Here is a 26,768-nt window from a genome sequence, read left to right on the forward strand (position 1 = left end):
CCTATTATTAGTTAAAAACCGTGCATGTGAAGGTCAAACAAAATAGTTCTTAGGGGGATGCTATTATTTAAAAGGACAATGCTATAATTTATTTAGTTAGGGGGATGCTAATTTACCGTCTGGTGTGCATCTGCCACATGAAGAAGGACTTTTTATATTAAATGAGAAATTTAAGAAAAAAAATTGTAATCTTCTTTCATATGTATCCTTTTAGTTAATTTATTACCATCTTTTCTTAATAAAGGCACAAAAATACTTTCAAATTCGTTGTTATGTCAAATATATATTAACTTAAAACATTTAAGAAGGTTTGATACGCTTACAAATGCTTCTACGCATGCATGACATTAATTTTAGAGAAAATTTAACTAACAATGTCTTGTATCACAAAAGTTAGGTGCATATATAAGAATTTGTCTGTATAAAAAAATATACAAGAATTTGTATTTTTTTGACATCCAAAACCTAAGCACTTTTGACTGTAATGGTAGACCATGCAGCCAATAATTAAGACAGTGCCAGTTATTTTCATTTATAATAGAGGCAAATATAAGGTATACATAGATAAGCTAGCTAGCTAATATGACACAGGCAACTGAACACAACACATGATATCCCCACAAAGGATAAACCATAAGATGTACAAAAGCACAAAGTTAAGGGTTATTATTAATTCACGGCCCTTAAAAAACACTAAAAACACCAAGGGGGCATGCAAATGATACATATGTAATTATTATTAATTAAGCAAGAATCTCCTTCAAAGGCTTGGCCTCAAGTTTTGCCTTCTGATCAAGTTCTTGCAAATGCTTTTCGTTCTCAAGGTCCTGCAAATGATTTTCCTTAGCCAGCTTCTTCATCCTTGCAATCTCAAGGTCCTTGCTCATCTTCCTCCTGTACATTTCAGCAAAAGTGATTGGTTCCTCCATCACAGGCTTCTCTCCCTCTCTTATCTTCAGAGGGTAAACAGTTGCATTTGGTGCTGGGTTTTGAAACGTGGCTATGGACAAACGGCTATGATTTGAGTTCACCACCGCTTGGTGATCAGCATTCTTGAACCTTCCATTGGTCAGATACTGCATTCATGCACCCACCACAAAAAAATGAACAAATTTAAATTATGAAAAACAAAGTACACGGTCAAACCAAATAGACTTGCTGCTTCATAAAAATAAAATAAATCAATTACGTACTAAGCTAGCTAGTCTTTCTAAAAGCTTCTTGAACTTCCCTTTACATCTCAATATTTTTATTTTAATTAACTAATAAAAACATATCATTCGCTGATATATATAGTTATTGATTATTAATATCAGTGATAAAAAAACATATAGGGTGTGAAAAAATCCATTTGAATTAAATCTAAATTAAATTGTTTTTTTCTCGAATTAAATTTAAAAAAATATTATTTTATAAAATCAATTCGATTATTTGAATCATTTCAATAATCAGTTTGGTGAATCTAATTAATTTTCACTTGAACATTTTTTTTATTTAAAAAAAATAATTTAAAAATTCATCTCTAATTGATCGGACTTACGGAATCAGTTTAAAATTAATTAAAAATTACTTCAAATCAAAATTAATTTTTTAAAATATCATCTCAAAATCAATCAGTTTGACTATTTTAATACAAAATAAAAAATGTTAAAATAATTAATTTTTACAGGTATTTTGTACTAAATTGAGAAAAAGAGAAGGCCATAAAATGAAAATGAATGAATTGCATACTGACATGAGCATGATCTCCAAGATTGACAACGAAGGCAGCCTCCACAGGCTGAACGGTGATCCATGATTTGCCATTGTCCCTGGTGGCTTGAAGTCCACCCACTTGGTCCTGAAGCAGCAAGGTGATGGTGCCCGGATCCGTGTGGCGCTTCAGGCCAAGAGTGAGGTCAGGTTGAGGGCATTTGGGGTAGTAATTAACCACCACCTTCTGGTCCATGTCAACACATGCTTTGCTTAAACCCTCTTTCTCTAACCCCATTGCTTCGGGCAACACCTCCATGAGCTTCCCAGCTAGACCCATTAGCTTCTCGCTGTATTCCTCAGTCACCCATCTCCACCCTTCTGGCTTGTGTGGCCACCTTGAATAGTCCCTCTCTCTTTTTGGGTACGAAAAGTATATCACTATTTCTCTCCAGTCCTGCACTGACTCTCCCTGTCATCATATTTTCTACATAAATTATTCATGCACTTTCTACTATACATCATAATCACGATAATTATGTCAAGAAATTAAAGGCTTAAAGTAAGACGGGAAACAAACCTCATGCTTGGGATTAGGATCTTTCTCAAGATAAGTGTGCAGTGGCTGAACAAAACATATTTCCCTTAAATTATGTGCAATTTATTATATATTCTAAAATAAGGTTGTGCTTTCCTTTCTTTTTGAAAAACTACTTTGAAATAAAAATTAAAATGAAAAGTTTTTAGAAATCTCATTGTGTCCTACACGAAGTCAACAAATAAATTAATTAGGCCAATCAGTGCCTAAGTTTAGGTATACTATAATGCATGCAAGAGCTCTTATAATAGCAATTCAATTCACTGCAGTAGGAATTTTTTTCCCCTAAGACTTGATTGGGAATCATGGTGTTGGCATGTTATGGGTGGTGAATGATATTTAGTTAATTTATTAATTTTAATTGACAGTGATTAAAATCGCTGGTCAACATCATTCCATTCGTCTCAAATTTCTACCATCCACTTTTCCCCTTTGTTATTAAAATACATCTTTCTGTAAGAAAAGAAATGAGGCGAAAATAATGTTTACTTGGAGATGGCTGGAGGCAATGAATCCACCCTTTTTGGCACCGGACATATCAAAACGAAGCTTCTCGTCCGGCGGCAAAGCAAAGAACTCTTTGGCGAGACGGGTCATCTCGGCCACGAGTTGTTGATCCACACCGTGATCAACGACCTGGAATATACCCCAATTCTCGCAAGCCTCCACGATCTATTCACAAATCTCTCTTCTGCGTCCATCCACCTCGTCGATTCCGGCAAGAGAAATCACTGGGATCTCGTCGCTGAATTCGTTGTAGGCAACCTTGGGACGCTCCTCCTCGTCCCGAACGAAGCTCGATTCTAGGGTCTTCTGCTGGGCCAGGTAAGTCAGAGTCTTGGCTGCAGCTGGTGCCATTGTTGAATTTAATAGCAGAATGCAATGCTAGCTTCAAGTTCGAAGGATGGGTAAGAGAATGGAAGATTGGGTGGTATTTTATAGCGTGGCTTTCCCATGCATTCCGCTCATCCCTACACAACTCATTAAATGCATGTAATTAAATATGTTTATCATATTTTTTATTATTAGTTTAACTATAATGCACCTCGTGAAATTAATAATTTTTTTTCTGATTGTAAACAAACATCAATTCATCACTGCTACTTTTTTTTAAATACTAAAAAATAATGACTAAATCTTTTGATACCAAAATCACTTTTTTTTAATAAAAACTTAAACAAACTGTTCTGTATCTAAATTCATATCCAAATAGTTAAAGGAATGTATCATAGTTAAATTCATTTTAAATGTTAATTTATTTTAGAAAATATTGTTTTCTTACCTAGAAATTTAAAAGCTCAAGATATAATATTCAAATTTTACTATATTAATTATGTGGCCTATTTATTATTGAATTGAAGAGAAAGAAATAATAATAGAATAGTAGTAATAATAAACTACAAAATATTATTAAAAATTAATATTAATTGTATGTTCATTTTAGTTATGAGGATTGTTTGTCTTTTATGAAAAATAGGCACTCCTAAAATACTTTCCAAGATCCCTCGTCAATTCAATTCCCATCTTTGAGCTCAGTTGTTGTTTTAAGTCCCCCCCTTACATTCTTAGAGAAGAACATGAAAGATTTATCAAGACTGATCTTTTGTCTGAAGCTCTTACTAAAAAGATTCATAATATTATGAATAAAGTGGACCTAATCAAGAAAATCCTATATAAAATAAAGGATCAGATCACCTGCAAAGGCAAAATAGATATCGGATCATTATGCTTGCTCAAAGAAATAGGATGACTATAACACAAGAATGGATTTGAATTGTGTTTTTAGAAAGTTTAATTTTACTTTGATAAAAAACATGTTTATTTTCTATTTTTTAATTCATAGCGTGTTACATCTGTTTTCATATACAACCAAATATAATGATCCGCTTAGATTCACATAATACCTGCACTATTATTTACTATTTTTTAATTAATGCGTGTTACATTCTGTTTAATATAAAACCAAATGATCCGCTGGCCTGTACCATTAACAAGTTCTTATTTTACTATATACACAATTTTTGGAATGACATTTTAACTTATGTCGACTTCAATTGTGGATTGACAATTTTTTTTAATGATACTTTTGGAATAACGATTTCGATGATCATCAACCTCCAACTCCACCACTAGTTCTCTTCTTGGATGTTTCATCCGTAATTAATTGCTTCATCTAGAGTCCAATTACATGAATCCCTACTACCTCAATTTTTTTTTCATTGTTCTAAACTACCTGCATGCATGTTTTCTTCTTCAACCATAAAATGATAAAATATTTTAGTCCCGAAAACGCATGGCTATATAAAGTAGCTTTATATATATCTTGACAAATTATCAACTTGTAATCGATTTCAACTGTCAAAAGATTCATTTGTATAGAACAAAATCAAAACAATACTAATGAACGATTTGACTAGCAAATTAAATATTAACTCCAAATTCATTAAATAAGGACATTTGGGAACTTGATTGCGGGTGGTGAGATTGGCCTAGCAAGAACAAGATTCTAGGTTTCCGTAAGTGTGAGAGGGACACACTTCTACATGGGAAAGACAAGGAGGCGGGTGGGGTTGGATTTTACTTATTTCATCCTTATTTTTCATTTCTTCTCAATCAAAAATATAATTTTAAATGATAATCATAACATAATTTTAAATTATATATACAAAATATAAAATTTACTAATTTCATATTTTAATGTGTTATATATATATATATAATAATATTTTTATAAATTAATTATTAACGAAGTGAATTTGATGACGAGTTCAAAACGGGTATTAATATTTTTATAAATTAAAATGTTTTCTTACTGTCTCAAATTTGCAAAATATTTTTTTATAGTATGTCTTGACTTTTTTTTTTACAATTTAAATGCATAATTTGTGATGATTCTTAAGTGCAAGAAGAACTAAAAAAGACTAAAAGATATTTCACATATTTAAGAAATTAAAAAAAGATAGATTATTAATTAATTATTTTTACAAGAGGGACTATTAAATTTAAAAGAGTAAAAAAATATTTAAGAATTAAAAAAATATTAATTATACACCACTAACTATACATCAGAAAAATTAATGGGGTAAAAGTAAAAAGCCGTAGAATCTCCCATTATTAGTTAAAAACCGTGCATGTGAAGAGGGGTTGGCGCTGGAGTTCCGTAGATTCTCACCTATTATTAGTTAAAAACCGTGCATGTGAAGGTCAAACAAAATAGTTCTTAATTAATGTGTAGGTGGGTGCAATTATAAAAGGACAATGTTATAATTTAGTTAATTAGGGGGATGCTAATTTACCGTCTGGTGGGCATCTGCCACATGAAGAAGGACCATGCATGTAGAGCAGAAGAAGTGATGAGAAGGTGGAAGTTCTAGATAACGCCATGGAAGGTAAAATTGATATATATATAAAGGATGAAAACATTTGTTATGTAATGTATAACTTACCCAACAAATTTAAGAATTTTATAAACGAAGCAATATCGAATTTATGTATGTAAATTAATTTGATCGATGTTGGTATGCATGCACATGCATCCGTGACAAAAATGGGACAAAGAGAAGATAGAGGCTAGGTAATTCGTTCCTGATCAATTTGACAGTGGAAAAGAAAGACAAATCACCTCTATTCTACAAAGCTATATAAACTAAGAACTGAGTGACGTTATTTCTATCTAAATTTATCACATTGGTGTTTAAAATAAGAACAGAGGCAAAGGGAGAAAAAAATGTGATACAAGAAAGCAACGTGATATTGAGAAAAAATTATGTTGGAAGACCAAAATTACAGTTTAGTTTTTATTTTATTTTAAATATTCTCTCTTTTTTTTTTTAAAAAAAAAAGAACTACTTTTCAAGATGTGTTATTCAGCAAGTGTTAACCATTTAACACATTTTGGAAATTTTCAGAAGCCAATTTTTAAAAGAAAACAAAAATAGGATACCAATTTCATTCTAGTTGTTTTACATTTGTTATGCGTTAGTGGCTCATTTTATCATTTTTTCAAGATAAAACTGTATCAAGAAAAATGAAATTTTGGAAGAAAGACACAAGATTATGAATCTTGTCATGCACCAACACCGAAATCATAATGATGACAATTTTTTCAAGTGAAGTAATTATTGAATTCCGTCTGTTAATCGTGGAGTTAAACTACAAACATAAACCTCTTAATCATATAACGTTGAGGGTTTGGACTTTACACTTTGAACTTGAATTAAATGCTAAGTCTTTTTAGTTTGATCTGATCATGATTCGATGTAGACTTAGGTATAACTAATTGTCAAATATCCTGAATAATTGAGTTTTTAGAGGGTCAAATAAAATTGATGTTTTTTTTCCCATACCCCTGTAGGCTATAGGCTGCAACCCACATGGACTGGGTAGCCCATTTTTTAACCTCTATTTGTTCATTGAGAAAAATGACTAAAAAAATACCATTTTGTACTCTTTCAATGATTAATTTTGTAACTTCCAATTTTCTGTACTCTTTTAATGACTTAAAATCATTAGAAATTAAGGGATAAATAAATTTGAAGAATATTTGAGAAGTCTGTAGAAAACCCTATTGATGTCAAATGAAATTATTAATATTTTGTAGAATTTTTCGGGTTATTAAGCTCCTCCATTGAACTTATAGGCCAATTGATTTGTTTAGAGGCCTTACTATGAAATTAAATTTTAGAAATACTTTTAAGACATGTCTAACTTTTAAATAGGCAAAATGAAATTTCCAAAAAAAAAAAAATTACAACTGGTATACAAAATCTATCCTAACTTGGTCTATTTCCATTCCATTAAAACATTTTACCAAACTATTAATAATATGGTTATTCCCAAGACAAAAATCCAATAAAGGAAAATATCATGATTGTCCGCAACTACACACAATTTTCACCATAAATAATATTTAATTTGTAACAAAAAAAAAACTTATAAAGAAGACTGTATTAGTGTCCCTCAGTCAGATTTATCATTCATTTCCAATGGGCTAATCCCACAACCAGGCCCGCTATAAAGGCCCATATTCTAAACCAAAACCAACGGGCCGAAACGCAAATAAAGAAACAAACCCACAATTCAAAAACCTGGAAGCCAACGGCTAGTTGATTGTGCATCGTTTTATTTTAGGTAAATATATAAGCAAATAATCGCACGCGCCAACGGTCAAATTTTGATGCCACCACCACCTTTTTATTATAAACCCCGCAGTTTTATGTCCAAAACGCAAATATTATTCTCTGTCTCCATTGAATCTTGTTCTCTCTATCACCGCAATGGAGACTCCTTCATCCACAGCAAGAAGAATCACAAGATCCCAAACCGCCTCCAACAACATCCCCGTTTCAAGTAAGCGATTTCCCTTGCTTTCTCTTGAGAAACCCCACCACCAATATTAATGTTTTTTATTTTTGTTTTGACAGGAAAGAAGAACGAGGAGTGCTCAGGAAAAAAGAGCGTTTCGAAAACGCGGCAGAGAAGCAGCGTGCAACAACAGCAGGATAATCGGTGTGCGCTGGTGGACATATCGAACGATTCGCCGATCGTGGGGCTGGCGAACGGTAAGGACATGATCGAGACGCCTTTGTCATCGACGGCGAAGAAGAAGACAACGATGACGCCAGGTTCCGGGGAGGCTCTATTGAGGGGCCAGGTGAAGACCCTCTTGCAGAGAGTGGAGGAAGAGGCTGTCATTTCCAAACTATCAATGGAAATTGTTGCACCCTTTCTCAAACTTGCCAATTCTTCTTCTGTTTCTCCAATGTCGCTTCTTGCTCCCACTCCCGCAAACACCCCACAAGTCCCCAATCTTTCTGAGGTGTCTCCACCTTCTTGTGTGCTTGAAGAACAATTGTTGATCTCTCGGGTTAGTACTCTTGCTTATAATCGTCATTTTGTCTTGTTTTCTTCTTGCCCCCCAAGAAAATTGAGAGAAGTTTTGAAATTTGAAATGAAGGAAAAGACACATTTTGTTTCTTTTTCTAATTATTTTTTATTCAATCAAATGGATTAAAAAAAGAGGAAAATGCTGTTTTTTTCAAATAAATAAAAATCTATTTTTTCTTTTTACTAAAATTGGAGTGTAAATCTTGATTATTAAAGGAAAAGGCATGAAATTAAAATGTTTTCTATATTTCAAAGATATTAAAGGTATTGTTTTTTTTATGGCAGGCGATGAATGAAATACTTGAAGGAAAGAACAACGAGAATGCTGAATGTGAGAAGAGTGTGATAACCAGGTCCTTGCTGTTGGATTTCTCGGACAAATCCGAGGTATCAGAATGCTCTTCTGAGGTGACTTATCAGGAAGTGACACAAGGAAGTGTTGGTAGCGGGTCCAGCGAGGATGATGGTGCTTCCATTTGGTCGATTCAGGTGAATGCGAGCACACATGACGAAGATGAGGACGATGAGGAAATGGGTGAAGAAGAAGAGGATTATTACGAGGATGACGGTGATGATGATGAGTGTTATGTTGATGGTGTAGGGTTGTCACTTGATGAGCTATGTGCTGGGATGAACAACATTAGCGTGAATGAGAACAAGAACAAGGGTTGTGGGAAGCACACGAGGTTTGTGTACGACAGTGAGGATGATGAGATTGTGGAGAAAGTAGTGGAATGTTGTGCTGAGTCTGATGTGATGCGTTTGAAGGGGTTGCCTACACCCAAAGGAAAGCACCTTCGTTTTCCTGAGGAGGAAGAAAATTCTGACTTGTGATTTTGATGCTGTGAGTGTTGTTTGCTTTTGGTTGTCTTTCTTGACACCAATGTTTTGGGTTGGGCCATTGGTTAATGATTGCTGTGATTGATTGGAAGCTAATTGCTGCTCCAATAAACCATTGTTATTTTTCATTATCAATCAATAATAAAACATTGCTGCTGAATTAAACATAATTTGCTTTGCCTTCTTCCATTTTCCCTTATAAGCGCGCACATTTTCTTTCAATAGTGCAATTCGAGTTATCGATATATAATTGAAGGAGAGGCTCATATGTAATGTGGCGTTCCCTCAAAGTGTGGTATAAAGGATAATAAAATAAAGGCTTTTAACTATCTGTTTGGTTATCAAATTATTTTAAAACATTTAATTTTGATGTCCCTGTTTTTAAAAGATTCAATTTAGTTTTAAATTCTTTTAATATAATCAATTTGATTTTTTTCATCCAATTAAATTGACATCCTTGGGATTATAAGGATTTTAGCGGTTACTTATTATTAACATTTTGTCTTCAAAAAACCTAAATAATCAAAAGTAAATATTTTGAAAAGAAAAAAAAAACCAATAAAAGTTTTAATTAATTATTATGAAAATAATTGAATACTCTCAACTCTATCCTGTGGATGAGTTTTTTTTTTTTCTTTTGTATAAAACATTTCAATTTTCATAAATGCTTGGGGTCCAAAACCATAGCCCATTTCAATTCTCAAGTGAGGTCCAAACCCAATAAAGAGGACTAAGAGAAGATCATAAAAGGGAAGAGGATAAGCAAAATATAATAACCACACGTTATATTCTAGTAGGAAGCCATGGAAACCTTCTCCATAACTGGAAACTCATCTTCCTTCATCATTCTCACTAGACCATCAACGAGGCACAAGCCAATCTTCCTGCCACAGCGTCACACTTTCAACCCCATCAGATGCACCAATACTGATAATAATAACAATAGTAGTAGTAGCAGCAGCAGCAACACAACCAATGATGATGCAAACTCGGTTCAAGTTCAAGCACCAACCACGACACCAACTACTCCCGTAGAAATAAGCTTCCGGAGAAGGTCGAGAAGGCAAGCCAAACGACTGCGAGAGAACGAGAACAGCGGCATGCAAAAGGCGAGGGTGGAGACTCCCCCCAAGAAGTGGGAGGACATGTCTCTGAGTGAGAAAGCAGTAGAGCTGTATGTGGGAGAGAAGGGTGCTCTCTTCTGGCTCAACAAGTTTGCATATGCTTCAATCTTCATCATGATTGGGGGATGGATAGCCTTCAGGTTTGTGGGTCCTGCATTCAACCTTTACCAGCTTGATGGTCCTCTACTCTCCCCTTCTGATGTCTTCAAGTGATCGATCTTCTTCATCTCAAGTTTTTGAGTTTGATCAATATTCACTCTTTTAGCTTCTGAGCTCAGATGATGCTCTCCAATTATGTTGCTACTATAGTGCGTCACAGATATTATATGTACCATTCCAGGAGAGCCAAAACCAACCATTTTTTTTTTTGTTAAAGAGAGAGTTGTAATGTCACTGCAGCATTTTTTTTTCAGGCATTTTTCGTGTTAGAAATCAACCCTATGAATGATCCATATACATCAACTTTGTTTAGTGGGATAAGATTATTGTAATTGCTGTACATCAACACCTTTTCAAGTAAACCGTGTATTAATCTATGAAATTGTAAGATCAGTTTAATTCTTGACATTTTAAGTCCTTTTAGTTCTTGACTAAGAAAAAAAAATTGTAATCTTCTTTCATATCATTTTCCCCTAACACTAAAAATTAAAGTGAATGACTTTTTATATTAAATGAGAAATTTAGGCTAAGGTAAACTTATAATCTTAGAAATTAATGTAATGGTTTACTCCATATTTTACCACTTATAAATACTGCTACTTGTGAAGTAAAACACTAGCAGTGCTTAGTATCCAAGTAAAGCCCTGGTTTCATGCACAGAAAAGTTGGAAAAGTCTTGTGAATTTTATGTGAGATATGCTAATTCTCCAGCTTGCAGTTACTGACATATGGCATTGAAACTCACCAAACACCAATAATTAAATTCGCCCAGGTGAACAGAGAGGCATGTAAAATGTACTGTGAATACACATCCGAACTCAAATGTTATAACTTCAAACAAAATAACTGAAATTTGAAGAGAAAAAAGAATAATGAGCAAATACGCAAAATACTCACAACTCACTCACAATCCTCTATTTATAGTAAGCAATACACCTTTCAGAAACTGAAAAATACGATGCCACTAAGGATAAACCACTTTATGTCTTACGCAAATATAATGAGCCTGTCGAGAATATCAACTGTTTTTTACTGGCAAAATACACGCTAGAGAATCAAAAACAAAACTCAGCCAAACTAGGGGCACGTGACAGTAATATAACTAATGAATTCATCACTACACAACGTTAACAGGTTGCATGGGGGCCATCCTTTGAGTTTTGCACCTGCAAATGATGAGCATTGGTTATTCAGTGAAGCGTGCAACAGAAAATGTGAACGTGTTTGATGGCTTCAAAATGAGTTAATAACGGGCATAATTTTGTCTTTGCTTTAAGGACATTCAATTTGCTCCCTCTAAACATAGAAAAACCATATGGATGAGAGAATGACCTGTTACACTGTAGTCTTGAAGCATAATTATGATTGTTGCAATTTGAGCACATCCAATCTCCACTACGCCATTGCTTTGCTCTAACAGGTACAATAGGTAAAAATGTATTTAAATTGTGAATCTAGAAAAGTATGATAGCTCTTTAAAGTGTTTAGATGGAGTGATGTACAATTACAACTCTTCAATAATATTACATGAAGCTTGAGGGAGAGGAATTAGTTACCCTTTTCCAATGAGAGCAGGTGTAGAAACTTGAGGTGGAAGCAATGTGGCCAATGGCAAACTTGGAGCTGTACTTGAGTTCATGCTGGGATAAGAGGGGAAGACTCCAGGTTTTGGATCTGCACCGGTCCCTACCACTAGATCTAAACTTGTATATGTTTGCTGCTGATCATTTGTCTGCAAAGTAAGTAAGACTGTAAGAGGATTTTATAACTGTCAAAACAGAATTTTGAAACCACAGCAGTGGATCAGAAATTAACTAAAAAGCAAAGTCCTTACAGTTCCTACATTCAATCTCTTGTTATCCCAGTCATAAACCAACTCTTCAGAAGCTAACCGCTTTGTCCCAAGTGCTTCACACCAAAAAGTGGAAACAGCATGAAGTTTAACATCAATTGCTACAAATTGATAATCAATCTTGATATTCTATAACCAAAAATATTCTTATAAGTGCAATGAGCCCCAAGAGGATTATCTATAGACAACAGAGCACCATAAGAGGGTATGTTCTATGACTAGTGCACTGGCACATAGTATCTATTGATAGAAGACACAGCTTAGGAATTTTGCAACTACAAGGCTACAATACAAAGGAAGGAAGCCATACCAGGTGGAAAAGCATTGCATTTTTTACACTGCAAACAATTTCAACATTGAATCAGAAAAATAATGAATACTTCAACTCTTGTATAATGTAAGCTCAACATCATTTTCAAGTAGAATTCAAGACATACCTGAGAGCGGGATGAGTAATTGTGGAAGCCACAGTTACAGATCCAGTCCCCATTGCGCCATCCCTTTGGAACAGACAGGTTATGGTTGGTAGAATTTTCATGAGGATGTCCAGAGCCATAATTTCTGCTTGGTAGCCATATGGAAAGTGGCTGGACACCATACTTATCTGCTCTGGGAACAGGCCAATTGGAGTTAAAATGCAGTGACTGCGACGGTGCACTATTGCCAAGCAATCCAATATTCATCTTTTGTTCTGGTCCTCCTGGGGCCCTGGAAAAATAGTGTGAATAAGGGGGGAAAGATGCTCCGGTCATCGCAATTGCTGGCATGGCTGCTACCTCCTTTGGTTGTCCGCACTTCTTGCACTTCTCTCTTGATGCATAATTGTTGTTAGTGCAACCTATTGTTCCAATGCATACATACCCAGCCCCACAAAGCAGCCAGAGGGAAAGGAAGCCAAGCATACGCACACCAACACGTCCATCCCACACAAAATACACATACAAAAAGCGCAAACATCTCAACCTAGGTGATAGCGAGTTTTCATCTCAATTTGAAACAGAAGATCATAAACCAAAATCAAAATGCCATGCTAAAGTCGAGCACCTTTTTAACATCAATCAGGTGGGAAAACCCAAACAGGTCTGCAACTCAATGCATGGTGGCATATGTCTATCCTTGAGATTAGTAAATGTTTTGAAACAGAACACATAAAACTGGAAATACTAATGAAATTACAAAATAAAAAACTCACTATGAACCAATCTAAATACACTTCTCAATAAACACTTATAGAAGAACAAAATAAAAAACAAAACGAACCGAACTTCTTCCATAACTAAAAATTAAATTTATCTACCTCAGTTATTGGAGAAATTAAGATGAAAGACCTTCTATAAAAGTTGATGTGCATAAATTAATTTTAACTTACGGAAGAAGTTTATTTCATTTACCTTCTTGTTTCCTTCTCTTATAAGTATTTATTTAGAAGTTTGTCGAAACTAGGCTTATTTTGCAGTAAGGTCTCCTACACCCCACATAGAGCATGCGAAACTAGGTCGTCTCAGAAGCATATAAGTAACTAGTAAGCTTAAATAAATATGTTCTTGATCCTGAAAATACATGTAATGAAGTAATGCTTAAGAACAAATAATATTTAAAAAAGCCTAAAAAAATAGTATCTATCCACTTTGCAAAAGAATGCTTAGTGACTAGTGAGTGTTCCATATATGAGCCAAAAGGAAACAGCAAGACTAGGTCATGTGGGAACAGATGAGATGACTAAACACAAAAACAGGACCTAAAGCCCAATTCATAAAGCATAACCATGAATAAACGAAAAAGAAAAGAAAAGAAATTGATTGATTTGTAGGTGGTTGGGGGCAAAGTAACTAACCGGTGCAGATCCAATCGCCAATACGAGGGAGCCACTTGGAATCAGAGGGGGTTTTGGTGTCGACGAGGAGGCGGGGTTGCTTGCATCGGTTGCAGAATGATCTGAAGGCGTAGTTCCTGTTGTTGCAACTGCTGCACTCCCAATCCCCTTCTCTCCCTCCTTCTCCTCCCATTTCACCTCCTTTTGTTGTTCCCTTCAGCATGCTCACAGGAGAGGGATTTTGATTTTGGGTTCGCAGGAACAAAATATATATCCCAGTTTACTCGTGTGGGAAAAAAAAAAAAGGTAAACTTTATATACTTTGGTAACATTTATAAGTATCTGGGCTTCCATCATTGCTTTGATTAGATACCCTAAGTATGCTTTAATCACATTAATGCTAGAAATAAACAACACGGGTTTTATTATTCAAAACCTTTAATTATTATTGAGACCCCTGATTTTAATGAGGAAAAGACCAAATTACCCTCCTTTCCCCATTTAAACCCTAGACGTTTCTAACATTGGGCCCTACCTCTCATCAAGTCTAAGGTGAGCTCTAATGTTTTTTTTATTTTTTATTTTTATGATTTGATGATATGACCAAAATTTGTTTTCATTGGGCATTTATAGATAACAGAAATAAGTTTTCATTGAAGTTTGTCAGTCATGCAAGTAAGATCATCTACTTGCCTACATATGAGGCTACAAAGAGGTATGTTCTGGAGTCACGATGTCTCCTTTCTTACTGCACAATATGGCATAGCAAATAAAGCCATATTGGCAAGATACACAATGAAAACCAATTTTTGCTATGTTGTCAAGTTATTTTCATTAAAAACACATATTTTGTAAAAGGGGCTTAATAACCATTTGGAGGTGTGAAGAGTAATATATATGAATGACAAACAAAAAAAATTATAAGGATAAAAATGAAAAAAAAATATTATAAAGGGCTAAAGCCGAAAGATCGATCCTACTTTAAGGGATAAAAAGTTATATAACTTTTTTTTTTACATGAAAAGAATTGAATCTTAAGAGTAGATTATTTGGAGAAAAGAGAACATTTGATTTTGTCATACTGAAGTGACTAAAAAAACTTAGAAAGAGAAATTGCGGTTTGTATTTTAAAGTCATATGTGAAGTGAAGGTAAAGCAAGGGACAAAACCAAAACCAAAACCTCCGGTTGCAGTCGCATCATTATCACTGTTGGCTATGCCACGCCACACTCAAAAACAAGCAGCAAACATGGAAAACACGAGACAATGGCACAAAACTTCCCACAAGTCTCCATTCACCCCGGTTTCAGATAAAACATCAAGCCGTCTCATGACATGCATTTTCTTTTTTATAGTTTACGTACTAACATTATTTATATGTTCTATCCCTTGGAACCAAAATGTATGAGCATAAGATGATAGTTATATTTGAGTGGCCCTCAATTATATCGAACATGCATAAAATTTATTAATTGAACTAATCAAAATTTAAATAATTAAGAAAGAATTAATAAAAAATAGATAAATATTTTGCCAAAGAGAGTTACATATTTTCAGCTTACCAAACCTACAAAAAATCAGTAGCAGAACCTCAAATCTTTGTCTGCATCTTTTAAGTGGCACCATTCTCCGGCAGCACAATCACCCATTACGGTTGCTTCTTGGATTTTCATTTTTCATACTTTATTTGATAAAAAATTGTGTTGCTTCACTATCATTCTTACAACATCAAAGAAGAATAATACCCTCTACTTGTCTCATTCTCCACACTCTCCTCAACCTTCAAATATCCATAGTTTAAATCACCATGACTCTAACTAAAAAAACCAACATAATTACCATATTTTCAATTGAATGGAACACAAGGTTAATGATAAAGAACCCAACAAAAAGCACTACGTTAGTGCTTTGTGTTGGTGGTTAACAGTGTCCATCATCGCAGTCCTCGTAGTAGTTGCTGGTGTTCTTTCTCTAATAACCAAGTTTAAGTTTGGTCACTCTAATTCACCTGAATTCACTTCTCACCCCACCAACGTTGTTCAGAAATATGCTTCAGCTCTTGAATTGGCCTTGCAATTTTTTGACGTCCAGAAATGTAATTGTTTTTCTTTTTTTGGTATAAACCACTATGGTCCAAAAATGTAATCTAATAATACATATACATATACTATATAGCAAGGACTTTATACTATGATTAATATGATTTGCAAATAACTATGTTTTTTTTTATTATTATTAATGTGGTTGTAGCTGGTAAGCTGGAGAATAAGAGGGTTTGGTGGAGAGGGGATTCGGGGCTACGAGATGGGAGTGAAGAGAATTTGGATTTATCGAAAGGAATGTATGATGCTGGTGACCACATGAAATTTGGTTTCCCTTTGGCTTTCACTGCAACCGTGTTGTCTTGGGCGATTCTTGAATATGGAGGTCGCATGGATGCGGTGAAGCAGCTACACTATGCACTTGATTCGCTGAAGTGGATCACGGATTATCTTGTCAATGCACACCCTTTTCCTGAAGTGCTCTACATTCAGGTCAATTATTTGCTTCAACTTTGTGCAATTGTGCCTACTGCTTTCAGTTTACTTTTGAGAAATATAATAGTTTTTTAACTGTATATAGCAGATCTCATCTAGTGGGATAAGGCTTTGTTGTTGTAAATGTAATAGCTTTTTTTTTTATAAAAAATAACCTCTTAGGATTCAATTGCATGATATGAGACTTTATTCTCGTGTTGAAACTATGGGATTCTAGTGTAGGTTTTATGAAGTCTTAAGCTTTCCAATTACAATGACTAGTTTTGTGGTATGATTCTTGTAAAATTCATATCAATTGATACCAGAGCTTTTCACTGTATCTTAATCGTAGATGGGCAGTTTTATAAGGTTTTGAGCTTTCCAATTATAATTACTAGGTTTATGGTGCGATTGTTCTAAGATTCTTATCAATTGCAAGATATGAAACTCGAGTTTAACATTGGAAGTGTGAATTTTTAGTGTGGCTTTATAACTTGGCCTCTCCAATTATCATGGATAGGTTTTGTAACATGATTTTCCCAAGTTTCTTATCAGACAATAAAAGAAAATAAATTAAACCAAACATAAATTTATTGTTCTTGCCATTTTTTTCTCTGTTAAGCTGAATCAAACACACGTTTGTTTTCTTGATTGAAGGTGGGGGATCCTGAGGTGGATCATAATTGCTGGGAAAGGCCTGAAGACATGAAAGAAAAAAGACCACTCACTCAAGTTAATTCATCTTTTCCAGGAACAGAAGTTGCGGCAGAAACTGCAGCTGCATTGGCCTCAGCATCTCTTGTTTTTAAGGAGATCGATTTCGCTTACTCTAGGATTCTCCTACGACATGCTCAACAGCTGTTTACTTTTGCTGATGCATATAGAGTTTCCTACAGTGTCAGCATCCCTCAAGTGGGGAAATACTATAACTCATCTGGTTATGGAGACGAACTCTTATGGGCAGGTACCTGGCTCTATCATGCAACTAAGGATCCATCATATCTAAACTATGTGACAGGGCAGAATGAGAAAGCATTTGGTAGTTTAGGAAGTCTATCATGGTTAAGTTGGGATGATAAACATGCTGCAACTCAGGTACCAAGTATGATGCAGTGTTTTATCTTTTGAGTATATAGTTCATGCAGTTTTTTACAATCAGAAATTACCATGTATGTTAAGTTTGTTGACTTTTACCAACTACCTTAAAAACTATGCCTACCATAAATTTTAATTGATTGATGGTGAAATTAAACTCCTTTTGTTTACCTTTCCTTGGTAGCTCTTGAATGAATTAGGCATATTAATTTTGTGTGATAGATCTTCTCTTTATGCATTTTGTGATGTTGAACTAGGTTCTTTTGTCCAGAGTGAATTTCTTTGGTGAAAGTAACATCCCAGATGCGGAGAATCTCGACCTTCAGATGTACAGAGAAACTGCTGAAATCCTCATGTGCAAGCTTCTACCTGATTCACCAACAGCCACCGCCAACAGAACTGAAAGTAGGATTGATTTCTTCCCTTTAGCATTTGCATAACCTGTGTCTGTCTATTCTTTTTCATTAAATTCAAGCAAAAGGGTAGCTAGCATTTTAAGTTAATAATGCTATAGATGATAAAAGATATCAAATATTAATGCTCCCTTTGGTTGAACAAACTATCATTATGTAACAGGTGGGCTGATATGGGTGGTACCATGGAACTCTTTGCAACATTCAGTAGCGTCTGCATTCTTAGCTGTTCTTTATAGCGACTACATGCTGACATCTCAAACTGAAATACTATATTGTAGTGGGAAATTGTATAAGCCAGTAGATCTTCGCAAATTTGCCATTTCTCAGGTATGAATGCAAGTCTTACAAAATGAAATGAACATTGTTCATTCTTATAATCATCGCTGTATTTAACTTCAAAATTTCTTAGTCAATCAAAATTTATGCATCTGCTCACTTGGTTTAGCAGTTTGTGTGACTTGTTGTAAATCTATTATCTGTCTTCAATTCCTAAGAATAAAAAAAATTATACATTTGTATATGATGCTTCATAATGCACTCATGTGATGCTGTATTGCATTTTTGCTTGAACAATTTCAGGCAGATTATGTTTTAGGTGAAAATCCTATGAAGATGAGTTATCTTGTGGGATATGGAACTCAATACCCCAAATACATACATCATAGAGGGTCTTCCATTCCAGTTAATGCTACAACTGGTTGCAAAGATGGATTCAAGTGGTTTGACTCACCTCACCCTAATCCAAATGTAGCATTTGGAGCACTAGTAGGTGGTCCTTTCTTTGATGAGACATATAATGATTTCAGGAACAACTCAATGCAGGCTGAACCAACCACTTACAGTAGTGCCCTCTTTGTTGCTCTCTTATCTGGCTTGGTTGCCAGTTCCTCCGTAGCGTGGTCTTTTTAGAATTTATATGTATTCTTTATTATCAATAAATGACTTTTTTTATTTAACAAATGTTAGTTGTTAATTGTTAGAATTTATATGTATGATCCAATTTTGTTGTGACATATGTAAATACCCCCTAATGTATATTACCTTCCTAGATAGCAATAGTTTTGGAATAACCCCTTCAAATCGAGGTGCTCTCCTACTTGGTTTGTTAAGAGAAGCAACAGATTGCGCAATGCATTTAGAGCTTCTAGATTCCGTTTCTGAAAATGCATGCGAGTAAATTCTTTTTGTTTGGAACGTTTCTTGATCTTACTTCAATAATGACCAATATCGAATGAAGCTAATAATGAAGCAACCAGACGTGCTTCTTTTAGAGTGACATGATTAAAAAATGGTATTTAAATTGTTAATGAGAAAATTAATCATTGATATTTCAAAACATTCATAGTTTATTAAGCATGTATATGTAATTTTTGTTTAAATTGTGTATTTTAGTGTATTTTTTAATAATATATTGATGTCTCGACTGAACTTGTTATTGATTTACAGCTTCTTCTTTTTTTGGGTTGATACTTAGGTATACAGTTTTTTATAGGAAACTAACTTTGGTTAAGAAAACTAACTTGCATAGATTGAAATTTAAATGAGTGTATAAGTCTTTGGTTAAATCAGTCTCTGGTTAAATAAATTGCTTCATGAAATAATTACTAATTTTTATAAAATATTTCTTTTAAAATCGTTAATAAATGGGTTGTTCTGCTTATTACATATCAGTTTGTGAAAGAAAATAATTTTAATTTTTATTTAAGTAGGTTATTACCAGTTAACTCAGATTTAATAAAAAATATTTTAATGTGAAATTTAATGCTTAATATTTTTTCCTCCAATAAATATTTGAATCTTGATTCATTAAGTGTTTCATTTTGTCATATCTAAATCCTATTGATAATCTTAATATAAAAATATTATTTTTATTGGAAAAGTAAATTATTTATTGATAATGTAAAATAATTTTATATTATCATTTAAAGGTGTTTAAATTCAAATCAAATTCAAAATAAAACCAACAACCACAAAAAAAAATTGATATTTTTTTTTAATTTGTTTGAATGATTTTCGGCTCAAATTAATCGGCTTGATTTTGTTTACAATTTATTTCTTTCAAGCTGATCTAAATCAAACCAAGTGACATATGATTATGATTGTAATGTTATTGTTTTTTTATTCTTAATGGCTATATACGACACTCAATTATTAGTTTGGTACTATTATCCTTTTACTATAATTTTAGTATTCGGTTTGTGTTTAAGAAAAAAAAAACACCAAGTGAATCAGGATTTAGATATTTACTGGAATAAAATATATTATATTTGTTCTCATATATAAGAAATAAATGTATAATTTATTAAGATCAATAAAAATAATTAAATTCATTATTTTATATAATATTATTATAAATTTAAATTTTATTTAAAAAATATCTATAAAATTAATGGATTTAATGAATTAGTGAGTATGAGTTACTAGTTATTATTTACCACTCAATAAATGCATTACTTTCACGAAAACGAATAATATTTATTAATAGACTTCTTAGCAAATCAGAGATATAAAAAGAAATTATTATTTTCTTTTTATTTGTAGGAATTTAATATAGGATTTACAACACTCACATGCTTATTAAAGAAACTACTAATTAATACATTTAAAAATAATCATATATTTTTTATAATTAGGTTAAAATATTATCATTTATTTCTTTTATAAAAAAACAAATATAATATTTTTTAATGAATTTAATGTCTATATGTAGTTATTATTTTTTGTGAATTCTACTAAAAAAGAGGAATGAAAAGCCTTCAGGGAAACAAATTTGAGCTATATCAGCTCTTATAGCCTTAAGAACAAAGTTAGGAACCAAATCAAAGTCATGAAAATTAAAATTTTCTTCCGTAGCATATTTTGTCATATCATTCATTTACTTGGTTGATTTATGGAAAATATGATTTTAACTAATGTCTCTTTTGTGTGTCTGTGTATAAGAGTGTAAAGTAATTTTATATTTATAAATTATTAATTGAATTATTTTTAAATAATTATTTTAAAAATCAATAAATTTATACATAATGAATTGTAATTTGAACAAGGATTATTAAAAATATTTTTTTACAGCAAAACTGATAACATAAATGAGTAAAAAAAAAATATATTGTTACCATTCATCCAGATTCCCAGGGAATATCATTTTCTTTGTACAGTCAGCGTCTGCACCAAAAAATTTAACTTGAAGAAAGGAGGAGAGAAAATAAAAATTAAGAGAGAAAAAAAAGGCAAAGGAGGAAAGTGGGAAAAGGTGGGGACAATGAATAAAGCACCTGCTGCTTATCTGAGAAAATGGGTTTTCTTTTCTTTTTCTTCGAAAGAAAAGAGGCACACCAGGCGTGTGCCGTAACACCTTCATCCAACTCATCATCATCTTCTTCTTCTTCTTCCTTCAATTCGCTTTTCATCCAACCAGGTTCTCTCTCTCCTCTTTCATTATGTGCTCCTTTTTACTATATTCCTCTTTCGATTCTCTTTCTTTGTCTCTTCCGTTATCTAAAGCCTTCAATTCTTTTATCTTTTCCTTCGTTTTTTGTTGCTTTTCAGTTTCAACTTTTCCTATTCGACTCTGGGTTTCGCTTCATTTTCGATTTCCCTCCCTTCTTCTTCTAGATCAGTTTAAAAATAAAATGTTCCTTTTTTAAAAAATAAAATAAAATTGGGAGAATCCCAGTTGTTACTGTTCCCTACCGTGATGTTATCTAGAGTTGTTTTAGCTCAATTTCTCGAGATAACCGTTTGATGCATTGCTTTGATCTTGAACTGGTAGATGCAATTTCCTTAACCATGAGGGGTTTTCTTATTATTTAACAAAAAAAAAAAGAAAAAGAAAAAGGGAAATAAGAGAAAAGAATAACTGTTGCAGAAAACAAAGGTTGTTCAAGATGGCTATAGCTTACAAGAATTAGCATGTAAAGGAATTAATTTTAATTTTGTTTTTTCTCGGTTGTCTTGAATTTACTGACGCATTTAAATTTTAGTGTGTACTAGGGTTATCCATTTGCTTTAGTTTTCCTTTGTATTGAATCTAGTTTCAATTTCAAACATAACTGTGCTTGATTAAACAACTCATGGGTATGTATTATCGTAAAGTAGGTAGTTGCCTTGTCAATAGTCCCTGTAGGATAATAGCTCAGCGTAGCTTAAACCAATTCTATATTATGTTCTGTGACGTGAAGATGTTTTCAAGTGCTAACTAGATTAGGTTTGATTAGAAGTTCAGCTGTTTGGTTGCATGATATCTGAATACAAATATCTGTAATTTCCGCTATTTGTCTGCGACACCATCTGCTATATGATATAGCCGATTATTAGCTTTCCACCATTTTCTGCGATCTGTCATTGATAACTCTGCTGTATAATTTCTTTGGTGAATTTAGTATATATGATATATGAGATTGAAAGGGGCAAACTATGTTAGATAAGATTAAAATGTAGACTGATTTTCTTTTGAAGCGTGCTTTCATTTTAGTTTTACTTTAATACTTGGCATCTGCTTGCTTGTCTGCATCCTTTTAGAGTCAGTCCTGGAATTTATTCTTAAAATTGAAGCCCTGTTTAAGATGCCTTATATCTTTTTGCTTACTCTTTGATGGAGTTTTACCTTATATTTCTAGTTACAATGTTGTTAAGGATTTTCATATTTTGAAATATGAGGCTTATATCTCTATCGTAATGGACATGTTTTATGATTACATTATTACAACTTGACTTCGTTGTTATTTTCTCACATTTCTATTCAACATGGGACAGGACATGGCGGCAGATGAAGATATGTCTTTGAAGTCTAATCTGAGTCAATCAAATGAAACTTGGAAGCAGGAGATGGAAAGAAGTCAATCTCAAGTGGATGTATTGCAGGCAAGGATAATGGAGGTAAAGGCACAAATACAAGGCTCAAAGGAAGATGCAAAAAAGGAGTTAGAGGTTCTATGGAGAAGAGTCAAGACTACTTCTACCCTGTTGACCTACTTAAAATCAAAATCTAGAATCATGGCTGTTCCTCATCTAGCCCACACTTCTTGTGGCATAAAAAAGTTAGATGGGGTAGGGCTTGTTGACAAAGATGGGATTCCATTATCAGGTTGGTCTAGGAATGTTGATCTTTCTTCATTTGATGATCCAGATGAAGAATCTTGGATAGGAATTAACCGTCAGCATGGTTCCTTAGACGAACAGGATGCAGTTTATATAGGTGAGATACTGAAGTCTGTTCAGATGGTCACGGATGTGATGGAATCCCTTGTCAAAAGGGTTTTATTGGCAGAATCAGAAACTACTATTGAGAAGGAAAAAGTGATTTTAGGTCAGGAAGAAATTATGCAAAAGTCTGCTCAGTTAGAGAATATGTCCATGAAATTAGAGGAGATGGAGCGCTTTGCTTTGGGTACAAATGGTATTTTGAATGACATGCGGCAAAGAGTTGCAGATTTGGTTGAAGAAACAACTAGACAGAGACAGCGTGCTGCTGAAAATGAAGAAGAGCTTTCTAGAGTGAAACGGGAATTTGAGTCTCTGAAGTCATATGTTAGTAGTCTAATCACAGTAAGAGAAACCTTACTGTCTTCAGAGAAGCAATTCCAAACTATTGAGAAGCTGTTTGAACGGTAAACATATATTATGCAATTGCTTCTGTTAAATGTCTTGATAATTATCTAGTGTTTGGCCTGGCATTGAATAGTTTGACATAGATGCAATGGCATGCTTCCTGCTTCTTTGTTACGCTTAAATATAATTTTCTCTGGTATATGTATTCTTCATGGCATGCCCAACAGTGGATCTAGAATAGGTTCTTATACCATCTTTGGATTTGAGCTTAGGGCCTAATTGGCTAACTCAACACAAAATCGACTTGTAAGGTGTTCATTGTCTAAGCTTTATAAGCTCAATTGAAGCCATGTCTCTAGTCGATGTGGGACTAAACCACCACCCTTAAGGCCGCAATTTCATCCCCCAAGAGGCCGCAACTAAGGTGGGCTAGGGGTGACCACAATTAAGGCCACATTCCAACAGTAATTCCCATTCAATTTGTCCAGGTTGCTTACTAAAATTAGTAATTTGTACAAGTACAGTAGAGGTCATCCTAAAGAGTTACTTGTTTTATACGTTAAAATATCACCTTATTGGAAGTTCACATGCTTATTATGTCTGTTGATATGCTTGTTCTATTATGTTTGTCAGTTTGGATATTTAGTTTTAGTATGCAGTTTTCCTGCCACTCTCCACTGTGGCAAGCTAAAAATATGAATTTTTAATTTTTCTTTGGGTGAATACAGATCAATTTGAACAGTTTTTGTATGATTGACATCAGCTACTACATAAAATTTAATTAGGATAGATAAATATCCCATTTTATATTTGATATTTATTTACCCAGTTTCCTTTTTATGTTTCCCTTTTTCGTTTAATAGGTTTAGTCATTTACCCTATAAAAAAGTGATTAGAGCTTGTATTAAAAGTTCACAGAAATATTAAAGTTCTTTTTCTTTTCAAGTGATAATTAAATTTGTCAAATGTCCTTATATTTGTTGGTTTTTTCTTGGGGTATGATAGATACCCATTAGTTAGTTAGGAGATTGGAGTTAGTTAGTTACGAGTTGCCTATAAATAAGAAGGGTTGAGAGCGAGAGTTGTTGTCTTTAGATTTGGGAAATTCTTGGGAGAGAAACTAGGTCTCTTGAATACTTGGAGTGTAATTCTGGTTTCCATCAATAATCTGATCTAGTTCTTATCAGGGTGTGTACCAAGTACCATCGCAGGCATGCTATATGCACACAAAAGCCAAAAAACTTTTTGAAAATGGAGTGGTATAACTGTTATTACCAAGTCAATTGAAGCAAGAGTTTTAGGTCCAAAATTATGTTAAAACGTCAGTGTAACTTGGGTAGGATGGGATGGTCTGTGTGTTGTGTCCCAATTCTCATGTAACACAGGTATTAACATATTCACATTTTCTTGCTAATGGGGTTTAATTTTTAATTTCAATTCTCATGTAGTAGGTTTTTTTTTTTCTTATTTAAAACTAGAGATGTATTTGTCTTGAGCAGGCTAGTTGGAAAGACTACCCAATTGGAGGGTGAGAAAATGCAGAAAGAGGCTGAAGTTCAGAAACTTATGGAAGAGAATGTGAGGTTGAGTGCTCTGCTTGACAAGAAAGAGGCTCAACTTCTAGCATTGAATGAACAATGTAAAATGATGGCCTTGAGTGCTTCAAACATGTAAATGCCATTGCACTCTACAGATTGCTTGCTTAGCTCTTCCTTGCTGACAGCTGGAGTCTTCAAAGTGAAGCTTTACTGGATTAAGAATCATCCATGGATGGCTCCATAAACATCATCAATGCCTTTATCTTTTTTTCTGATTCCCATTTTAATGCCTCTTTCAAGATTGAAACGGGAAATAATTTTCCTTAGAATGTAAACTTGGCGTGCTCTTTAATGAGAAAAACAAGACGTGTCTCTTCACTGTACATGTTGCAAACCAGAGACCGAATCATCAAACCCCACATCTATATACATATATATACCCATCAAATTTTTTTGAGACCAGCAAAAGATTTCTCTTGTTCTGTTCTGGGAAATTCTTAGGTTCCCACGTAACAAAAGAAATAGTTTGCTATGTTTCAGCCATAGATAGCGTTAAAAATGTAGTAAGAGATGTCAATGGCTCACAAGACTGAGATGATATAGATTCAATGATATAAAGAGATTTCTCTTGTTTTGATAACATCCAAGAATTTCTCATTACATTGAATGTGTATCATTAGTGCCACTGACATATTTTATGATATATAACAAGAAAGTATTCTCGTTCCTTGATCACTTAAAATTTCTCTTACTAGCTTGAGGGGAATGTTGTGTGTTCGTTTGGTCACAACACAACATAGACCGTAGTGTCATTAAAATTTAACACATTCTTTCGTTTGTGGCATGTTCCCACAATTGAACTGTGTACATAAAGTACTTTACGTTGCAAGAATTTTAACATAACTGATGGTGACATGATCGTTTTGGTTGGTCGTGAGATAGATTGAGAGGTGTTGATAGGTCTATCAGAAGTCGCAATAAGGACCTCATAATGAAAAGATGTTTGTGAGACCTTATTGCCTACCGGTTTTTGTCTTGTGCAGGATTTCGGACGACAAGAGTAACATGGCATCACGTGTTTGTGCTTTGAAAGAGGCAAAAACCTTCTACTAATTGGCCATGGTTGTGTCTGTTTTTGACAATGAGGGCCAATCTTGTGTGTACCGTTTTTTGTTAGTGACAGCTCCCCTCTCTCTTGTTGCTGGATTTGTTTGCAAGGTCGCTTTTGCGGCTTGTTCGAACATGAAAATGGCATTTAATTTTTGGTCGTTATTTTGATCCAATTTTCAGAGATTTTGCTACCCAAAAGAGTTTGCAATCCCAAGGATGCAGTGGTGTATGTTCTTGCAGATATCTTTGGATCTGTGAGCATGAAATACGGAAGGAGTGAAAGGAACAAAGATGAGCTAAGCTTCAACCATCTTGAGTCTTAGAACATGACTACAAAAGAACTCCTTACATCTCATATTATTTGCCTTTTCATGTATTACTTCTTAAAAAGTTACTATTTACTACAAAGTTAAAGTGATAAAATGAATTTTCTTCCCTATAAAAATACCCTTTTATTGAAAAAAGTTAAAAGTAATTATGAATTTATTCAAGTATTTAGGAGAAATACTAATGAATAAAGATATTGGAAAAATAATTGATGTTTTTTAATCTTTTAAAGTGATAAATATTTTCTAATAAAAT

At 33.7% G+C, this 26,768-nt stretch overlaps 5 protein-coding genes and 1 pseudogene across 7 annotated transcripts; 4 read left to right on the forward strand and 2 right to left on the reverse strand.

The window, feature by feature from the left end:
- Positions 1-495: 495 nt before the first annotated feature.
- Positions 496-3,172, reverse strand: LOC114381555 (annotated as a pseudogene). The gene is made up of 3 exons (XR_003660065.1): positions 2,780-3,172; positions 1,736-2,164; positions 496-1,076 (listed from the first exon to the last, which is right to left on the reverse strand). The product of XR_003660065.1 is annotated as a naringenin,2-oxoglutarate 3-dioxygenase-like (transcript).
- Positions 3,173-7,502: 4,330 nt separating this feature from the next.
- On the forward strand, positions 7,503-9,186 carry LOC114381563. Its single transcript, XM_028340837.1, has 3 exons — positions 7,503-7,639; positions 7,714-8,156; positions 8,462-9,186. Exons 1-3 carry the CDS (start codon positions 7,567-7,569, stop codon positions 9,008-9,010), a joined length of 1,065 nt encoding a protein of 354 aa, XP_028196638.1. The 5' UTR covers positions 7,503-7,566; the 3' UTR covers positions 9,011-9,186.
- A 595-nt stretch (positions 9,187-9,781) lies between these two features.
- On the forward strand, positions 9,782-10,707 carry LOC114381578. Its single transcript, XM_028340848.1, has one exon. It carries the CDS (start codon positions 9,820-9,822, stop codon positions 10,351-10,353), a length of 534 nt encoding a protein of 177 aa, XP_028196649.1. The 5' UTR covers positions 9,782-9,819; the 3' UTR covers positions 10,354-10,707.
- Positions 10,708-11,086: 379 nt separating this feature from the next.
- On the reverse strand, positions 11,087-14,269 carry LOC114381572 (calpain-15-like). Of its 2 annotated transcripts, none has more exons than XM_028340846.1 (7): positions 13,986-14,269; positions 12,589-12,989; positions 12,462-12,489; positions 12,143-12,207; positions 11,856-12,031; positions 11,632-11,712; positions 11,087-11,465 (listed from the first exon to the last, which is right to left on the reverse strand). In XM_028340846.1, exons 1-7 carry the CDS (start codon positions 14,185-14,187, stop codon positions 11,417-11,419), a joined length of 1,002 nt encoding a protein of 333 aa, XP_028196647.1. In that variant the 5' UTR covers positions 14,188-14,269; the 3' UTR covers positions 11,087-11,416. The 2 variants fall into 2 exon arrangements, with proteins under 2 accessions (XP_028196647.1, XP_028196644.1); XM_028340843.1 differs by having other exon boundaries at positions 12,134-12,207; positions 13,986-14,268.
- Positions 14,270-15,807: 1,538 nt separating this feature from the next.
- LOC114381586 (endoglucanase 2-like) lies at positions 15,808-18,951 on the forward strand. The gene is made up of 6 exons (XM_028340853.1): positions 15,808-16,059; positions 16,215-16,498; positions 17,138-17,575; positions 17,833-17,980; positions 18,152-18,318; positions 18,571-18,951. The coding sequence occupies exons 1-6, from the start codon at positions 15,819-15,821 to the stop codon at positions 18,898-18,900; spliced, it is 1,608 nt and encodes a 535-aa protein (XP_028196654.1). The 5' UTR covers positions 15,808-15,818; the 3' UTR covers positions 18,901-18,951.
- A 2,270-nt stretch (positions 18,952-21,221) lies between these two features.
- LOC114381592 lies at positions 21,222-25,470 on the forward strand. The gene is made up of 3 exons (XM_028340860.1): positions 21,222-21,406; positions 22,744-23,597; positions 25,038-25,470. The coding sequence occupies exons 2-3, from the start codon at positions 22,747-22,749 to the stop codon at positions 25,210-25,212; spliced, it is 1,026 nt and encodes a 341-aa protein (XP_028196661.1). The 5' UTR covers positions 21,222-21,406; positions 22,744-22,746; the 3' UTR covers positions 25,213-25,470.
- The last annotated feature ends 1,298 nt before the right edge of the window (positions 25,471-26,768 follow it).

Source organism: Glycine soja, chromosome 2 (assembly GCF_004193775.1).
Source record: "Glycine soja cultivar W05 chromosome 2, ASM419377v2, whole genome shotgun sequence".
Classification (NCBI taxonomy): Eukaryota; Viridiplantae; Streptophyta; class Magnoliopsida; order Fabales; family Fabaceae; genus Glycine; species Glycine soja.

Excerpts from the sequence above, each read along its gene's own strand:
- LOC114381578 (XM_028340848.1), top strand. The coding sequence starts at position 9,820 with ATGGAAACCTTCTCCATAACTGGAAACTCATCTTCCTTCATCATTCTC.
- LOC114381563 (XM_028340837.1), top strand. The coding sequence starts at position 7,567 with ATGGAGACTCCTTCATCCACAGCAAGAAGAATCACAAGATCCCAAACC. Across the intron at positions 7,640-7,713 it reads CAACAACATCCCCGTTTCAA|GAAAGAAGAACGAGGAGTGC; the intron begins GTAAGCGATTTC and ends TTGTTTTGACAG. Across the intron at positions 8,157-8,461 it reads AACAATTGTTGATCTCTCGG|GCGATGAATGAAATACTTGA; the intron begins GTTAGTACTCTT and ends TTTTTATGGCAG.
- LOC114381592 (XM_028340860.1), top strand. The coding sequence starts at position 22,747 with ATGGCGGCAGATGAAGATATGTCTTTGAAGTCTAATCTGAGTCAATCA. Across the intron at positions 23,598-25,037 it reads ATTGAGAAGCTGTTTGAACG|GCTAGTTGGAAAGACTACCC; the intron begins GTAAACATATAT and ends TGTCTTGAGCAG.
- LOC114381586 (XM_028340853.1), top strand. The coding sequence starts at position 15,819 with ATGGAACACAAGGTTAATGATAAAGAACCCAACAAAAAGCACTACGTT. Across the intron at positions 16,060-16,214 it reads ATTTTTTGACGTCCAGAAAT|CTGGTAAGCTGGAGAATAAG; the intron begins GTAATTGTTTTT and ends ATGTGGTTGTAG. Across the intron at positions 16,499-17,137 it reads CTGAAGTGCTCTACATTCAG|GTGGGGGATCCTGAGGTGGA; the intron begins GTCAATTATTTG and ends TCTTGATTGAAG.
- LOC114381572 (XM_028340843.1), bottom strand. The coding sequence starts at position 14,187 with ATGCTGAAGGGAACAACAAAAGGAGGTGAAATGGGAGGAGAAGGAGGG. Across the intron at positions 12,990-13,985 it reads TGGCGATTGGATCTGCACCG|GTTGCACTAACAACAATTAT; the intron begins GTTAGTTACTTT and ends TTGGAACAATAG. Across the intron at positions 11,713-11,855 it reads CCTGCTCTCATTGGAAAAGG|AGCAAAGCAATGGCGTAGTG; the intron begins GTAACTAATTCC and ends TGTACCTGTTAG.